Source organism: Rattus rattus, chromosome 3 (assembly GCF_011064425.1).
Source record: "Rattus rattus isolate New Zealand chromosome 3, Rrattus_CSIRO_v1, whole genome shotgun sequence".
In the NCBI taxonomy this organism is placed as follows: Eukaryota; Metazoa; Chordata; class Mammalia; order Rodentia; family Muridae; genus Rattus; species Rattus rattus.
In genome coordinates this window covers 48,910,942-48,929,030 of record NC_046156.1, presented here as the reverse complement: position 1 = coordinate 48,929,030, position 18,089 = coordinate 48,910,942, and the positions used below count along the sequence as shown (strand labels likewise).

Genomic DNA, 18,089 nt, shown 5'->3' with positions numbered 1-18,089 from the left:
TGATGGAAAAAGAACCCACAAGTCTTCGTATGCCCTCCACATGCATACTTTGTCATGTGTGTGTCTACATATATACATAGAAAATAAACAAATGTTAAAATAAAACAGGCAATCATACAAATAAAGAGAAGTAATAACATTAGACCGCAGTATAGACTATGGAGTTGAAGTCAGTACCAGGAGGTTCAGTACTGGGTAGGTCCACCCTGCTTCTCTGTCCAAAGCATTTGTTTAATTACACTATTTAAAAGCGAATATAAAAATGGATACTTTGAGTACCATCAAGATAAGCATTTCAAGGGTGTGGCTAACCTAACAGTGTAGACATTCATATTCTTAGAGGTCTCATCTGTGTACACATGATTTCCCAGGCAGAACTTTTGTTCTGTTCCTAGACTGTTGGAGGGAAGATGGAGCTGAACTCCATTTGACTGAAGGAAGGAGTGCTGGGCGTGTCCACTGTCATAGTCCATCTTTGAAGATGGCTGGAAAATTTCTCAGAGGAAGCCTTGACAGAAAGGAATATCGCTTCTCATGTTTTGCCATCTAAGTGAACTCTGCAGGTTCTTTCAGTTAAAACATCTCATCCAAGGTGAATCAGACTATGAAGAATTACGTCAGAGAAAAAAAAAGATCAACCCTATCCATTTAGTGCAGGCAGATGACGTGCTCACTCCCCTCAGTACCACAGCCTAAGCAAGGAGCTACTTTCTACATCCTCTAAGAGGATTATTTGCTCTGATCCAGTTCTTGGTAAATACTCAGACCCTAAGGGAAATTCAGATCATCCTGGATTAATCACTTATCCTCGGAGCGACTAGTGCCTAAAAAGTGTTCCCCACTCATGGGAACATATCTGAAATTCAGAAAAAAGAAGCCTTCTGGGAGTCACAAGAAAACATCTCCCTGAGGATTTAAAGGTCACAGGTGACAGAGCGTTAAAACCACAGACATTGTCAGGCTATTTCAAAAATGTCTTTGTGTACAGTTCAGGGACAGTGACTTAAAAAGGGAAAATCCAAGATGTGGGAAGAGAAGAGACTGCAAAGAGCAGTTAAATGAGAGTAAAAGCTCACCCTCAGCTTTTAGCATAAGTCACCCTCCAAGAGAATCTTAAAAAGCTGATTAAATGTAATATGTGAAGTTGAAGGTAAGGGTTGATATGGTTAGATCTGGCCCCAAGTCGTGGCTGACACTAAGAGATGTGAGAAAGGAAAAAGGACGGTAGATCGGTAGATCAAATTGGTTTCTGTGAAAATCCCGTTTTATTAGTATCCAGCTAGATGCCTGCTGGATTGACTGAGTGTTCTAGTGACATTTATAGATGGGGGAAATAGGCAATAAATATAAATATATCCTGTATAGAGGGGTAGTTTTCTCCTCCTCGCAGGGGTTACCACCACATTCTCAGATTTCTGAAGCTCTCTTCTGGTTCTACTACAAAGTAAATCTGGAGTGTTGAGTTCATTGTATGGGGTCTTTGGGTCCCTCCCTCCCTCCCTCCTTCTCTCTATCTCTGACTGTGTGTCTCTCTCTGTCTCTGTGCTGTTTCTGTTTCTGTCTCCGTTTCTCTCTGTGTATCTCTCTGTGTCTCAGTCTCTCTCCATCTGTCTGTCTGTCTTGTCTGTCTGTCTGTCTCTCTCTCTCTCTCTTTCTCTCTCTCTCTCTCCCTGCAGCCTCACACCAAGCATGGGCTGTCACATTAATCTGATATCTTCAGCCCAGTCATTTTGTCTCCGAGGACACGGTTTCCTCTCTCACCATCATCTGAGCACCATAAAGGCACCATCTAGACCCCTCTTTCATAACAGGAGCCACCGCCCCTATGTGACCACTGTGCTCAAGATGTAGCCGGTATGAACTGAGATGAACTGTAACTACACGTGAGATTCTGAACATTGATTATGGAAAAACAACCATGTGAAATGGCTTGAATTTCATAGCAGTGGCCTGTTGGGATAATATTTCATCTATATCAAACAAGTGTCTGTAATACATTCATTTTTTAATGTTTTTCTAATGAAGCTTTTTAAAAATTTTAAGTTCTGTGTGAGTCTTACATACTCGTGTTGACTTGGCTTTGGTGTGTAGGCTACATAGTAATGAATTAGTTTACCTGCATTTTAACTGTTCAAGCACATATGAAAATGAGCACTTTCAAGCAAGTTATAGAATGACCAATACGAGTTAGCAAGCTGGCCAGTGTGGGTGTCATTTTATTCTTGCCCTGGCAATCATTCCTCTGCTAGGTGCTTTGTAGACGTTTGGTCCTTCATTCTCCCTTAGGTACCCCAAGGCTGAGACAAAGTGGGGTGTCTCCAGCTGTGAATCAATGCCACGTTCTTCTCCACCATGGGACCCCACCACTCCAGCATTGCTGCTCCTTTTTGGCAGTCTCCATGCTATTCTTTAAGGTAGCCACAGTCCTTGGCCTCCCTGGTCAATCGTAGGACTCAGCCTCACCTGTGTGATGTGTGGGACAGCTACGAACAAGTATTAAAATTCCCAGGTCCTTTTAGCCATACAGAATTTCCCTTCATTTCTGTAAGACCACATTGACACCCGTGACCAGACCAGGCAGGAACACAGGCCCTGCCCCGGGGAAGTCAGCTGTGGCTCCGGGAGCTTGTGGTGACATTGCCTGCCACAGCCTCCACAGCGCTCCTGCAGCCCTGCTGGGCTGGAACCTGGAGGAAATCTTGTTCCTTCCCTGATGTTCACCTGCATTGTCCTTACTGAACTTGCTCAAAGCCGCTCGTGTGTCTCTACCCCTAGTTTAAAGGCCCGGTGCACGCCTTGCAGAGATCACATTTGCAGAATGGTTGCTTTTGCAGTTGAGTTTCCCATTCAGACTATGCTCCCAGGCCTTTGGACCAGGGCGACGGAACCCTGTATAATACAGGTTTCCCACAGTCTTTTAGTTGGTGTTTGAACATTGGTGCTATTGTTCTCCGTGCGCTTCCTTCCACCTATCTTTTAGTAGGAAGCATTTAATTTTGAATACCCTTGTGTAAATTATAACATTGGGGTATTATATTCCTTCATGGTCTAAAGCAGCAGTTTTCAATCTGTGAGTCATAACCCCTTTGGGGGGGTTCAAACAACCCTTTCACAGGGATTGCTTAAGATCATCAGAAAACACAGGTATTTACATTATGATTCATAGCAACATTAGGCTACTAGAAAAATTACAGTTATGAAGTAGCAATGACATAATTTTATTGTTGGAGGTCACCGCAACATGAAGAACTGTATTAGAGGGACATTAAGGAGGTTGGGAACCACTGTTGGAAAGGTAGGATTCTCAGAGCTGCTTGGATCACAGTAGACAGTGTGGCTGGGTCTGTCCTAGTATGGCAAATGTAAGAGGAGTGGAGAGGGGACTGGAGGGACAGAGACTGTAGGAACCCTAGCGTGTGCTTCTTAGCAACTGCAGCTCTTTGTAAGAGGGATATAGGTGAACGTTCAGATGGGGGCGGGGTGGGGTTTTCACAGTGACTGTTGGAAATATGATTCAGCCCCTGTGGTAGCCAGGTAGAAGGTGAATTCAATGAGAGATGAACTAGAAGTCAGAGACAAACTGGCAGCTATTCTAGCACAAGAAATGAAACAGGGGGACAATAGCAAGGCAGAGGCACAGGGAAAGAGGAGGGGTCGGATCTGAGAATGGGTCACCGAGCTGATTGACAAGGGTTAGATATGGGGAAGGCTTCTAGAAAAATCTTTAGATTGTCCAGCTGTGGGAAGGAGAAGAGTGGGATGTGGGAAGGTCACTGATAGAGGAAGTAGGTTCTAAGGGAAAGATGCCCCTCTCTTGGGGTATTTGGGGGTAGGTAGAGGACGAAGACTGACAAGGCAGAGAGTAGAACCGTAGTTGCACAGAAGTATCTCCTGAGACAAGTGTATTCCCAGATTACTTCATCGTACCTTCACAATAGACTTGTGTTACAGGTAACGTTTTCTCTAAAATCCCCCATATGAAAGAGAAGCAAGTTACTGTCTCTTATTAGTCCATTCAGTGGGAGAAGGATGCTGAATTTGAACTAAGAAAGTCTTGGTTTCAGTCTGCTTACATCACAAGCCTGGGGCACACTATTCCTAAAGGAGGTAGTTACTCTTCGTAAGTTCAATTATGGTGATTCAACAAAGAAAAAAAAATAACCTTTTCATTTGTGACTTTCACTGAGGTCAGCACATGCTGTAAATTTGACCCATTAAAGCTATACAAATACAAGAACAATGGAAAGTCATTTCCCAAGTCTTATAATCTTGACCAGAAAGGATGCTAGCCTATCTCCTCTGGCTGTATTTCTTTGTTTGGTGCTAGGAGCATTTTTGTGACAGCGCCCTGCAGGGGAAAGTGATGAACCAACAGTCAGTGTTCATGGAAATCTCTGAAACATGTGACTGGAAGTGACGCTGATCCTAATGGGGTAATTTACTGTGTGAAATTGGAATTGCAAAGAAAATTAATGTAATGAGTTCTTTTGATTTCCTAGGAGACCGAAGGTGAAATATATTGCTAATCTGAACTCACCATCTGGCTGGGTTTAGAACTGGGCCTCCTTGTCAAGACTCTGGAGTTAAGCGTAACATTCTAGTTCCCTTGGCTGCCTTTAGATCACAGCTGACTTCTCCTTCAATGCCAGTGCTTTTGTCTGAATCTCCCAGAGCAATGCCCTGAAGCCCCTGTTCCCAGTTACCTCTTTTAGAGCCTGTGTTTGTCTCTATCCCATTGGGTATTCGCTCTGAGCCTGCAGGAGCCTTGGTGCCACACCTGGGTCTCAGGCCACAGCTGCTCACTTGGGCTGCAGGGCTGTGATGCTGCTTAGCCCTTTTAAACCGCTAAGCAGGCTGTGCACTCATTGCCCAAGCCTCCAGTCTCTGATTGGCCCTGCACAGCTCACCCCTCTGTAAAAATCTCTGCTCCAGGAATTGTTATTCAAACCAGCTATTGGGTCAGGGAGTAGGTTAAGAGAGCGAATACTTTGGAAAAATTAGGAAGGTACATGCACAAATCGTATTTTTTTTGGTTGATATGCATGTTGGACTCCATAGTTTCTTTCAGCTCTTCATATTCTCTGTGACTGTGTCTTCCTTAACTCAAGAACATCCGAGGGGCTTTAGCAGTGCTCCTGCAGAAACGGCTTGCTTCAGTTGCACGTTACAACAGGGACACTAATGATCCAGTTAAGCAGAGTGCTACCTTGTCAGGGGTGTCTTGGAGAGAATAGTTTAAAAATGGGAAGCTTGTCTCTATTCAGTGTTGCATTTTGCTTCCTGTAATAGCTTTTAAACTGACAGACTGAGTGGTCAAATAGTTCTGACCACTGAAAAGTCGTTGTCAAACAGAAGAAGGGACAGGGACCTCATTGGCGTTTTGCTGGCTTTAGGGTCGAGAATCTGGGCGTTTCTTCCCCATATCTGCTATTAACTCTTGCTGTGATGTCCTTCCTCAGTCATTCTTTATTTCCACACTTGTGCGAGGCTAACCATTCACACATCCCGACCCCTGTGATCCAGCATCTTCACCGTGACTTTGCAGGGCACACACTCCTCTTTCACTCACGGGGGCAGCGGATGGTCTGTGTCCTGTGACTCTTAAGAGAATAGAACTAGAAGGAAGCAGTTTGGGGTGCCTGCCCCGACTATGTTTTCCATTGCGGGAGAGCAGAGTAATTATCGGTGGAACGCTGGCCGCGTTCTCACACGTCCCTCAAGAGCGTCTAAGTTCAGGGACGCAGTTCCGTGAACGCTCCTCTTTCTCTCTCTCACGGGCAGGCACCCCTTTCCATCCTTCCCGCCACAGAACCTGCATGTGAGTGAGTGTACATTTGGCGAGGAGGACGAGTGCTGGCTTTGTAGCGGAGCGTCGCAGCCACGCGCTCATGGCGAAAACGGGAAAATCATTAGATTCTTTACACGTGCTGGAGTGTCGCACGGCATTAAGATGAATAAAGTACATTTATGCATGGTGGCACGGCTGTGATGGATTGCTAGTGACGAAGCACGGCTCTGCATGTGTTAGAAAAGTCTTAGATTTTCAAAACAGCTCCATAATAAATCTGTTTTTGAGAGAGGATTGCATTCCACTCCTTTACAACCCATTAACTTAGAAAAAACCTCGAGTCCTTTTGAGAAAAGATTAAACGCTGAATTTGAAACTTTTAAATAGATCGCTAAGTGCCAGGGCAGAACTATAGTCATAGACTGAGAGAAGATAACACGAGAGCCAGGTTGGGATGGGAGAGCATCAGAGAGAAAAGGTGCCTTGGAGGCTCAGGCTGACTTGTGGAGCTCTGGCGACCCCTGAGCAAAGCTACTGGGGATTTAGACCTAGGCTTCCGGGTGTGCAGCTGATTGGACGCTCCTATGGTGCCCAGGCTCCTCCCCCTCCTGAGCCTGCAGGGAACACAGCCAGGTGCCCAAGGGCATCCCAGTAACCATGGCTCTCACTGAAACCACAGTGCTCAGCCAAGGCTGCCAAGGCCATCTCGTACCTCACCTCTTATAGTCTCACTCTGGCTGCCTTAGAGCACTCTTGGACCATCGAGAGAATCCCTGTATGACTTTTGGCTACTGGCTGCTCCCCATGACTTCCTGTCCCCTCTATTCACTCTTTCGCTAATGCAATTAGCCCCGTTCTCTGCTCTCTAAAATGTTCTCAATGATCCTGTTGCTTCTGGGATGTAATTTCCAGTTTAAAGTGGGGATGAGAAGAAGCCTTGCTCACGTCTCCCGCCTTCCTCACACAGTAGGTCTAATTAGCCCATCTATAACCTCGACTTCCTTACAAATGTATTTCCTTACCTGTGGAGTTAGAGGACTTGGGTACGGGACGTGAAGTTGGTCAGGACGTGGAGTCACTGTAGCTAATGGGTGCTGAATCCTTACTGCCTCACCCTCCTTTCTGATAATTGATGTCCACAATTTATTATTTTGAAGTAACCATTTAAAAATCAACATATTTCATGGAACATAGGCTTTTTGGTGTCTTTTGATATTTTGTTGTTGTCTTATTTTATTTTATTTTATAAATATTCATGCCTGTAAGCTTCAGAAGGGCAGGCCAAGGTAGGGAATCCATATAGGCGATTTGAGAGTCTGGCACTGATTTGTGTATTTGTCTGTTGTCAATCTGTAAACACTGTCTTAATAGAGTAGATGTTGTTCTAAAACCAGCACATTGACTAAACAGCCTTTACTTGTTTTGGCTAAACTTACTATTAGATGGCTGTACATGTAGGAGGATACACATAAAAGTAAGGGGGTCTCACAGCCACTCATTGTAAGATCACCATGCAATCTTTCTATTGAACATAATTAACAACCACCCTTAAACCATACGGGTTGCTTAGCCAAATTTTCAGTGAACCAGTGGAGCTGAGGTAATAGACTATCGTCTGGCTCCCTCTGGTGGTGGATGGGTACATGACAACTCGAGCTGTACGCCTTCTGTTGTTTGAGTTTTAGTTCCAGCTTCCCTTCAGGAGTGAGGGGGAAGGCACATGAGGGGTAGGGGGAGGGATGGTAGATACTCTGAGTGTTGACAGGTAAAGACAGAAAGTGAAGTATCTCATAAATTTACAGTTATCATACAATTATCTCCAAAGAACTAAATAAATAGCCATTAAGATGCACATTAAAGTAGCAGTGATGCTATTTTATTGCTGTGTTGTTTTTCTTGCTAAGAGGGCCTAAGGCCACAGCATACAACACAACCAGAGGCGAGGTCTTCTCTGGGGTCCTGTAGTATTGCCTCATCCCAGTGGCGTGTGTCTCAAACCCTACCTTAACCGGAGGTCCGAGGACTACTCAGATTATTCCAGAAGTTTTTCCAAAACTACACTTCGCACTTAGAAACACATAATCTTGGCATCTCCAAATATCAGCTCCTTTTCTCCCCTAGTGTCTCGGCAGGAGGCTGGGGTTGTTAAACTGCAGAGTTTTGGGGTCACTAGCTTTGTTCCCCTGGTCTCCTGGTCTCTTGCTTCCTTTTACCCTTAGGAACCATTAAAAGCATCCTCTGTCCCTATGCTCTTGTTGAAAATGACGAAGCAGTGCTTGGATTAGTTTTAAGTTAACAAGTCTATGTACACGTCACATAGAACACGCTGCTCTGAGCTGCGTATGCACCGTGGAGTGTTTAAACAGAACCGACGGATGCGTGTCCTCTCTGCGTTCCAGTTTTTAGTGCTAACATGCCACACCTTCATGCCACACCTATCCTTTTCACTATCTTCAAGAATCCTGGGCAATGGGGCACTGCTATTTATAGTCAATATGTAATCACAATTTCCTATGTAGTTAATTTTATTCTCTATAATAAAACCTCACTAACATTTGATGAGCACTCCTCCCCCCTCCAATAACTTCACGCAGCAGTTAATTAGCTCTTCTGTGCTTTATGGAGGTGAGTTCACCCGAGTTCACAAGCCTCCCAACAGAATCCCTCGTGAGTCAGGAGTTTTGAGACCCCATCCATGGGACCGCTACCCTGTAGAGGTTCCTTTGCGGGGTGGAGATCCTTGCTCACATTTCTGTCCTGCAGCTGAGGCGTTTTAGATGACAACTACTAGGCTACCTCAGCCCAGACAGATCCATCTTCTCCCACTGCCATTCTGACTCAAAAGGAACCACACAGCAGAACCCCCCTTGTGGTGCTTAATTTTGAGAGTTTGAGCAATCATGTTTATCAAAAAAAATGCAGTTAATGAGAAAATGCATCCTAGATCTAGCTGGTTTCCTCAGTGGGTCTCTGTCGAATGATTGAAAGAGGAGTAAAGTTACTAAGTACACATGCTAAAAACCGTTAACAGAGCGCTCTTGGGCTTAGGTACTGAAGGCGTTTTTGAAATACATAATTGAAAGTAATTTAGAGTGGAAGAATTCTTGAACGCACTGAGCAATTTCTTTAAAGTTGGTGATTATAAAGAATTGCTACCTTTGAACCACTTTACATGCACTGTTATTTAATCCCTACAATAGTCTAATGGTCATTAGTTCTTCTTTGAAGACCTATCAAGAGGAAGAAACCAAACCTAGTGAGTTTAGGTGGTTTCTTAGAATTAACTGGCTAATGAACGTGAAACCCAGATTTGATCTTGCACGATCAGACTCAAGAACTGGAACTCTCAACCATTTTGCTGCTCAGCGATGCCTGCTGGGCTGTGGGAATTATGTGCTATCTGTGTGGTCCAAAGTGTGACAGAGCCAGTGATGACTGAGTGCTTGGGATCCGGCCAGTCCAACCGTGGAAATAAAATGTATGATTTTTTTAAGCATTTTTTTAACTTAAATAGCTTCACTTATCTAGTGGGTACTACATTCAGGAATACAGACTTATTTGATTTTTAAGGTATTCCAGTATAAGGCACCAGATGTTTGGGGTTAATGCGTTTAACTCCCTGCTTTATTGGAAGGGGGCTGTCACTCACACTCATTGGAAATCTGGTTTAAGTCATGAAAAGGAACACTGGTATTATCTGAGCTTTTAAGCTTTCCAGTCATGACTCTTCTGTTCTATACCTTTTGAATCTATAAATTGATATATTTCATTATTGTTAACATTGAATGGGAAAACTGTTGCTTTTGAGAAAAGTGTTGAGTCTTATTACATGCATGCTCAATAAACGTTTTCTTCTCTTTTCTTCAGGTTATAGAAACGCTATCTCGGCTATCCCGAACACCAATAGCATTGGCCACAGGAATCAGGTAAGTCCATGTCTCTGTGCTTCCTATCTCCCATGTTGTTCTGTGCAGTGCTATTTCCTGAATGGTTATTGTTTGCAAAGCTCTTTGTGCTTGGTACGTGAAGTGTCACATACACATTCGAGATTTATTGAGCAATTATGAACTTATTATTCATAGATTTGAATGAGACACAGGGGCTGAACATTGTTCTCGGTTCCCTGGTGACTGTCACTGGTTATGGTTCTCCTTAAAAAAAAAAAACTTCCTTAAGCATTTCTAAATGTATAATTCATTAAGACAAATGCAAATGTTTTAATACATAAATATTTAAGAATATAATGTATTTGGTTCCTGTAGAAGAGACCATAACAATAACTCACAACTTTTATGAGTTTAAGGAGCAATTAGACAAACATTCAAGGATACACAAGGATGTGTGTTGAAGGTTGGGTAAGACATGAAAATCTCAGAAGTAGGTTGTTTATCTCTGCCACCTCCACGCAGTGGAGTATAGTTCGGTTGGTAAGCATGCGAATAGAGATGTGTTTGTTGTTCAAGCTTTTTCTGTCTTAGAGTCTGTCCTCTTAGTCAGTAAAGGATATAAGAATCAGGAAATGAAGAAGCTAGAGCCAGGTCACCGGGAGATAGAAGAGTTAGTTCACAGCTGGTTTCCTCAAGGCCTCGAGTTCTAGTCTCCATCCTTGATAGATCGGACTTAGTCTCTATCTCTGCCGTGTTACGTCATCTTCTGAGAGTGGGAATCCAAGTGTGTCTCAAAGGAGCGTTCAACATGGGCTTGGCAGCTCTGTTCCTGGATGCAACCACTGTGGTCTCAGGGACAACATCCTGGAGACGCTTTCTCAGAAATGGACCATGATTTTTATCAGCTTTCTGTCAGCTGGCTTATTCTTCAATTCCGCCTAATTGGCTCTTCAATAAGGTGTAGCCATCCATGTCCGTATATGTTATGTCGTTATGTGTAAGGAGTAGATTTTGAAACAAGGATGGCCTCCTTTGTATGTACTTTTGATTCTGAAAGTATACCCATCAGAAGTCTCTTTTCCTTTAAAAATTTTCTTGTCATATTGACAGTACTGCATTATAATTCTTGGTAGTGAACCTGTAGAGATACGAAAGACCAATTAAATGTGCCTATGCTACAAAAGAATAACCCTGAAAGATTGGTTACACATATTCATTTACTTGAAGAGATGTAGGTCTCTGCACTATCTTAAGTATTAAATTAATTCATAATATATTCAAAGTTAATTGTCTTAAATAATGAAATGAAACAAAAAGTCTGACTTTCTTTAGTATTATTTTGATGGACCCCTTGGATAAACATGACAGTAGCATGCTTAATATCAAAGAGTGGAGCACTTGTTGTTACAATATAATTCCTCTGCTAATTTTTTTAGGTCCACTTTTAAAGCATTGTCTTGGTCATGAAGAAACATGAGTCAAACAAAGATCCTAAACGATAGCAGTGGAGAAAAATTAGAGTGCGATTACTTTTAACATGGGACAAAGACAACTCTCCAGTCTCTTTGGAGTCTACTGTGTTCATTTCTCCAAAACCTGGAGAAAAAAAAAAAGCAAACCAAAAACAACTTAAATACTCCGATGTCTGATTAGGGAAATCTGTCAGGGTCAAAGTCATATGTATGATGTCTTTGTCTTCTTAGAATCTCCATCCTCATTGGTGATCAGAGCCATGAGAGACAATCTACTGTCGGTCTTTGTTAGGTCAGCTCTTACAGCTGGAGTGGGGGCGATGAGGGCATGGCCACGCCGAGGCTGCCCATTCCCTGACCTGGGCTTTGTGGTGGGTGCCATGGGGTGACCCTGCAGGTATGTGGCAGGGGGAGGATCAGATAACCACATTAGCATGTCCCCAGCTGTATGTAGGTCTGCAGGGACTCACGGTAATGCTGGAGCTGATTTAGGGTAGCAGGTGTGAGTCTCCCCAGGGGAACCCCAGGCACAGCTGCTGAGCAAGGCCTTCTGGGGGAAACCCTTGAAATCATTAAATACTATGACTTGTTTGAGCGGCAGCAAATTTCGCTCTTTAATTAGAGGTAAATGCTCATTCCGAATGCTCACTCTCCCATGTTTTCCCTCCCTCCCTAGGCCGTTCCCCACGGAAGAAAGTGTAAATGATGAAGACATCTACAAAGGCCTTCCTGACCTGATAGAGTATGTGGGGCATTTTCAATACAATTAAGCCACTGTGCTATTGGTACTCAGCATGGATGAGAACTATAGCAAGCTCTCTGCAGGGCGAAAGTGAGGCGGGATAAGAATTATCTACCCTTAAAACGATGATGGAAAGTTTCACAAGAAATCTCCTTCAACTGGCTTTTAGTTCTCAGTGCTGTGGGGCCATGAAGAGAAACTTAGTGCAGGGAAGTAAAATCTTGAAGTTTCTCAAAGGCATAATACAGACATAGATAAAACTGGAATTACACAATTAGGGAATACTAAAAAAGAAGAAGTAAAGTTTACTATGGAGTCGTAGGACAGAACGTGCGTGCGTTTCAGTCGGCACCAGGAGGGGTGGCTACAGCTGGAGTTGTTCGTGTAAATGTCGGTAGATGGAGCTTACCCCAAGCAGAGGCTCCTCGGGGCTTTATTACTCAATAGTCAGGAGAGGCAGACGGTCTTGCAGCTGATTATCTTCCTGATTGAGTGGCGTGTGCAGCTTATGAATGGGTATCAAGCATGATCCCCTCTCCTCAGAGACCTTACGACATAGATCAGGTGTGTTTGCACAGGATTGTAAGAGACGGATTACGCTCCAAGGGCAATTCCCGGAATCTGTGGGTAGCCACAGTCCAGCACTGGCTGTTTTATTTGCTTGTATTACTGGCCCCTCAACGGTCTTTCTTAGGCATCCCTTCACAGAGAGACCTTTCCTGGGGAGAATAGCCATCACGACCTCACACTATGCCTTTAATCTTTATTTCTGGCTAAGATAAGGTTGGCTCCCTACGCTTACTGTCTGTGTCTTCATGCCAAGGCAGTGACACAGGAGCTTGGTGCATGTCTGCATTCTTGGAACTTTAAACTGTGGTGAGCTGGAGAGATGGCTCAGTGGTCTGGCAAAAGGCAGCTGGGCAGGCAAAAGGATCTGAGTTTGGATCCCCAGAATCCCTTTGGGGTAGTAGTAGTTAGGCATAGCCGCTTGCCTGTGATTCTAACCTTGGAAAGCAGAGACAGAAGGTTCCTCTAGGCAAGCTGGAATGTGAGACTAACCAGATGGCTGAGCTCTGGATTTGATTGAGAGGCCCTGCCTCGATGAAAAAGGTGGAGGAGCAATCAAAGGAAATCCCAGACATCAACCTCAGGCCTATACATACACTCGCATATACTCACCTGCACACATGTGCCCACATAGGTACACACTCACACATGCAAACTATATTCCATACACCTATACATGAAAAAGGAGAAAAATAAGCGACTAAGCTGTGTCTGATGTATGTATATAAGTAAGCCAAAAGAACATTGGACATCTACTGTTTGCCCGGCACTGCGTGCTAGGGTTGGGCTATCTAATCGTTCAATAGTGAGAGTGTGCTGTGTGCTCATTTGTGTGCTAACGTGTTCTGTGCATCATCTCATGTGTTAAGTACCTGCTGTTATCATCTATGTGGAAAAAAATTGTACACAAAACTAACTTGTTAGAGATAACATCCCAGAGAGTAGTCTTTGAATCCAGATGTTTCAGACCCTGGAGTGAGAGGCTCTTAATCACTGTCCTGGGACCAGATGTGTGGTGACTTAGTGCTCTGAGAACTCCCAGCCATAGCAGTGGGCAGCCAGCAGCCTTTTCTATTTTATGTGGCATTTGGAGTGGCGTTGAAGTCATATATTTTAAATGTCCTTTGAGGGTAGTTTCTTACTGCTTCTAAACTTCCGGGAACTCACTTCCATTAGGTAAGATGGATGCCGATTATCTGATTAATTTGGAAATGGGCTTTTACAAAATAACTGTAAGGTTACTGGTCTTGCAACCAGATTCCTAGGAAAAACATAATCTGTACGGAGCCGTGATAATGTGGTCGCTGAACCCCGTTGATGGTCACTAACACCCATTACTTTTTTATAGCCTTTGCCCATCTTGTTCTGCTTAGTAGTGTTGGTGAGATTTAGTTTGAGGGAACGTTAGGTATGAGGTAGGAGGAGGCTTTCAATCCAAAGTGTCAGGGGATGGATGCCACAGTCCATATGGCTTCTAACCAGGGCCTGGAACAGCCTCTTCCTAAGTTTGGCTATTTCAGCTCACTCCATCCTGATCTCAGCTGACCTCCCTACCCCTACGCAAAATGCCCAGATACAAGACAACCAGGACTGCATAGAGAGACTCCATTCTCAACCCTCTTCCAAGACAATGAAACAAAGTGCTCAGACCAACCTAACTGTCCCACCCTTTCCTACCCCGAGTCCTCCAAATGCCCTGCCATGGAAATCGAAGAGCAGCCGTATGGCTCGACTCACGGTGTTCAATTCAATGTTGAAAGGCGTCTTCAATTCTTTCTCCTCTCTCCCTAATTCCAGACAGTCTCTGTATCTGATGTGATCCTGACTTTTCCTGGCTGCCCCCTCAGCAGCCTTTACTCTTCTTATAGCTCTTAGGCTCCCAGTGTGTGACCTCTTGGGCTCTGGTTCCCTCTGCCTGCGGTCCTCACACCCTCTCTCCTCTGTAAAGCCCCTGTTGGCTCGCAGATACCCCAGCTAAGGTTGCGTGCACCAAGCGCAGTGCTCTTCAGTTTTGTTTCAGCTCTTCCCCCCAAGTGGTCCAGCATACTGCCCCCAGGGGTTGTCAATCACAGCCTTCATGTTAGTGCTCTTTCAGGAACCCTGTCTCCCTCCTCCTGTGATGTGTCTGTGTGCTATGCTGGTTGGTCCTGAAGTTCCATTAGGATAACAAAACCACATTTTTACAGCAGAAATTTACTGACCAAGCCTACATATTCCTAGTCCAGCTCAGTCCACCTTTTTGAAACCTTCGGTCACTTTCTTTAGTTATTGTCACTCTTCCCTGCTCCTTTAACTCATTCATTTACCTTGTTACATATATAGAGTTATGTGTTTATGGGCTGTTCTCCATACAAGCCAAACTATGTGTGTTTGTGTGTTGTGTAGGACACACAATGATGATGTGTATGTGCATTCATATGTGAGTGGTGCATGGGTCCCATCTGTGTGTGTGTGTGTGTGTGTGTGTGTGTGTGTGTGAGTTTGCAGTTTAGATAGCACACTTGCCTCCTACATTATTTGAGACTACACACAACACTGTAGCTGGCTAGCCCACAGACTCCCAGGGATTCTCTTGTCTCTGGGTCCAATCTCACTGTGATTGCAGATGTGTTAACATGCTAAGCTTTATGCAGGTCCTGGGGATTCAAACTCAGTTCATCACTTTATTTGACTTTACACAGTGGTCCAGATCCTCAGTGGGAGAGTTTTTGATCTATATGTCTTGAATCGTATAGAGCGTGGAATTCAGTCAGTTCTTTATAAATACCTGCTGGATGGATGAGCAGAAGGGTAGGTGGGTGGACACGTACTTCTGAAGTGAATTTTTCTCAGAGCGTAGTTCTCTCAAGCTTCAGTTCCCTCCTTTTGCTTCAGAACCTTCCTTTTCTCTGGGTTTTGACAGTTCACTTCTGTCAAATGCCTCCACATAATCTTTCCTGACAAACACAAACAGCCTGTGATTGTACCAACTTTGAAAAATGTTCCAAGTTGCAGAGTGATGCAGTCACAGTGTTTTTACTTTTGTTCATGGCAATTTGTAACATTCACCCAGTACAGGCTGAGGAGGGTGCTCAGGGCTGGCCACACTAAAGGGCTGAATTTCTTTCTCAGAGAGATTACTGTTTCACTGAAACTTGTCTGGATTGGTTAAGGCCATTCCTTGGGTTGTGTTAGGAGAAGGCATTTATAGATGTTTTGGACTAGGCAGGAAGACTGAAGAGTATGGCCATCATGAAATGAAGAGAGCACCATGATTGACTGTGACAATGGTTCCACAGGAGGGGGTTGGGGACAGTGTCCTGTCAGCCATGGATTCACGAGCTCATGGGAGACTGGAAAGAACAAATATTTTCAAGAGACCACTATGCAGTATTTAATGACTTCAAAATATATTGTAAAGATTAATGTATCTGTCCTCCCTTTAAAATAAAATACAGACAGTTAACACAGATCAAGACAGTTTAGTTATAGGAAGATGTATATATCTTCTAAATAGGCTTCTAGAAGCATGGTTTGAAAAGAACTGACTTGGTTTTGATAACCTTACAGCAGCTGATGCTGTTATCAAACAGATTTCTGCTATGCCAACTTTTCCTTACCTGTGCCCTCCCCACATTATGCCTTTAACAACATAATGAAACTGAGTCCGTGGAATACTGCAATCGGGAGGCGGAGCGATGCGGCTGTCAACATACTCAGTGTAAAACAAACTTGTACTTTTAGATCAAGGCTCTGCCAGAGATGTAGACTAAGTTCTGCCTTTGACAAGTCTGGTAACTCCCTGGTCTTCCAAATTTGTCATTTTTTTCATAGTTCAAATACTAAACCATATCCATATGTTGTAAAATTAGAGCCGTGACTAACTTATAGCTTTATGAATGTAAATAGCCAGTTAGGTATGCATTAACATCGACCCAGTTGCTGGATTCTGCTGTTTGTCCCTGGGATAATGTGAAGAAACAGAGTTGTAATGGGGACCTCTGGGCAGTCTCTGCTAACTCCAGTTTCCTTCTCTGAGTGTTCTGCTGAAGTCAGTGGGAAGATTTCAGTCTGTTGTGAACAGAAGCCTGTAGGCCATGTCTCAATGTAGCACCTACTGTGTGACAGAGCACAGCCTTTATACCGCGTTCCTTGTTTCAGTGAAACCCGTGTGGAGGACGAAGAAGACCTCTATGACTGTGTGTACGGGGAGGATGAAGGCGGAGAAGTCTACGAAGACTTGATGAAGGCGGAGGAGGCTCACCAAGCTGTAGGGCATTTACGCGTTTTGTCTCTGAAGTAACTCTGAGTAGCTTATTAGGAAGGCAATTAGTTAGAAGACTAATTGTTAACTCTGCCGGAATTCTTAATAAAAAGTCCTCGTTGCTTATAACTTATTTGTAGATGCAAGCATGTATTCTGTTTGTTTGTTTGTTTTTCCAGCTCATAGGACTTTGTGGTCTAATCCTTTCCTTCATTAGTGAGGAAACTGAGTCTTAGAGGCCAGTGCTGGATAATGGAAGAATAGCAATAGGATGCAATGTCAGCACATCATGAGACTGTAATTGTATTTATAATTGTCAAAGTACATCTTTTCCAAAACAAATATATTTTTCATTTTTAATATAATGTCAATGGCTATTTCTTTTTACTCATAGCTCTTGATACAAGTGACTCTCCCCTTCTTCTCTTCATTTCTTTTGTTATTTTTCTCTCATCTATTACATCCCTGACTGCAGTTTCCCCTCCCTCCTGTCCTCCTAGTGCCCCCTCCCGATTTTCACTCTCACCCAGCCCCAGACTCCTCTGTTTCCCTTAAGAAAAGGACAGGGCTATCAACCGACCACGGCATAGCCACATGCACTGGCGCTAGGCACCATCACACTGAGTTGTTCTCAAGGCTCCTGTGCCACACATCTGTCTAGAACATCCAGGAAGAACCGCTTTAAACCGTCCTCGCATCTATAATTTGAAAGTTTAAAAAGTCAGTCACCTGGGCATTTATCACCATATTCTCTTGCCCTAGAGAGTTCTTCATGAGCTGGGTAGTGACTTAGCTTCTTCCGGGATTCCATGGGTTGGCCCAGCTTTCATGCATTGGCTTCTAATACTAGAGGGCTGGGGAGGTCCCTCGGTTCCTACTTAGGGAAGACAATCACTGTGGGTTTAACTTGATGTGTGAGGGGTAGGCTACCCTGGCAGCGCCCGATGGTGCTTTGAGGTGCATCTCTCCTGCAGCGGCTATAGTAATCATCAGCTTTGGTGGCAGCAGATCTTCAGGGTCTCCTCTCACCTGAGGACACTTCTCCACTTCACAGCTCTAGGTGGTGGCTATAATTACGCTATAATTAACAACAATAATAATTTCGCTTCCTTGTCAAGATGTAGAGTACTCTGCTACTTGGTTTCTGTCACTTGGCATTCCTTAGGTTTTCTGCTGTAATTCTATTTCACAGAGGTGAAAACCAAGCCACAGAGAAACCTAGTGACTTATTTATAGTTGTAAGGCTAATAACAAAGTCATCGTCGGGACTGAATTCTGTTTTGTCTGTGATTCTCTAACCTCAACATTATGCCATACTTTAACACTCAGTGAAAGAACCAAGTATTACGCTAATGTGTAAAAACAATATTTGATGGATTTTTTACTTGTG

At 43.8% G+C, this 18,089-nt stretch overlaps 1 protein-coding gene across 1 annotated transcript in view; it reads left to right on the top strand.

Moving 5' to 3' along the window:
• Vav3 (vav guanine nucleotide exchange factor 3) overlaps window positions 1–18,089 on the top strand; it is a 331,496-nt gene that overhangs the window by 132,505 nt on the left and 180,902 nt on the right. The window contains exons 3-5 of the mRNA XM_032897450.1: window positions 9,656–9,714; window positions 11,824–11,889; window positions 16,597–16,705. Of these exons, the coding sequence (XP_032753341.1) occupies window positions 9,656–9,714; window positions 11,824–11,889; window positions 16,597–16,705 (234 nt within the window). The remainder of the gene's footprint in view (window positions 1–9,655; window positions 9,715–11,823; window positions 11,890–16,596; window positions 16,706–18,089) is intronic.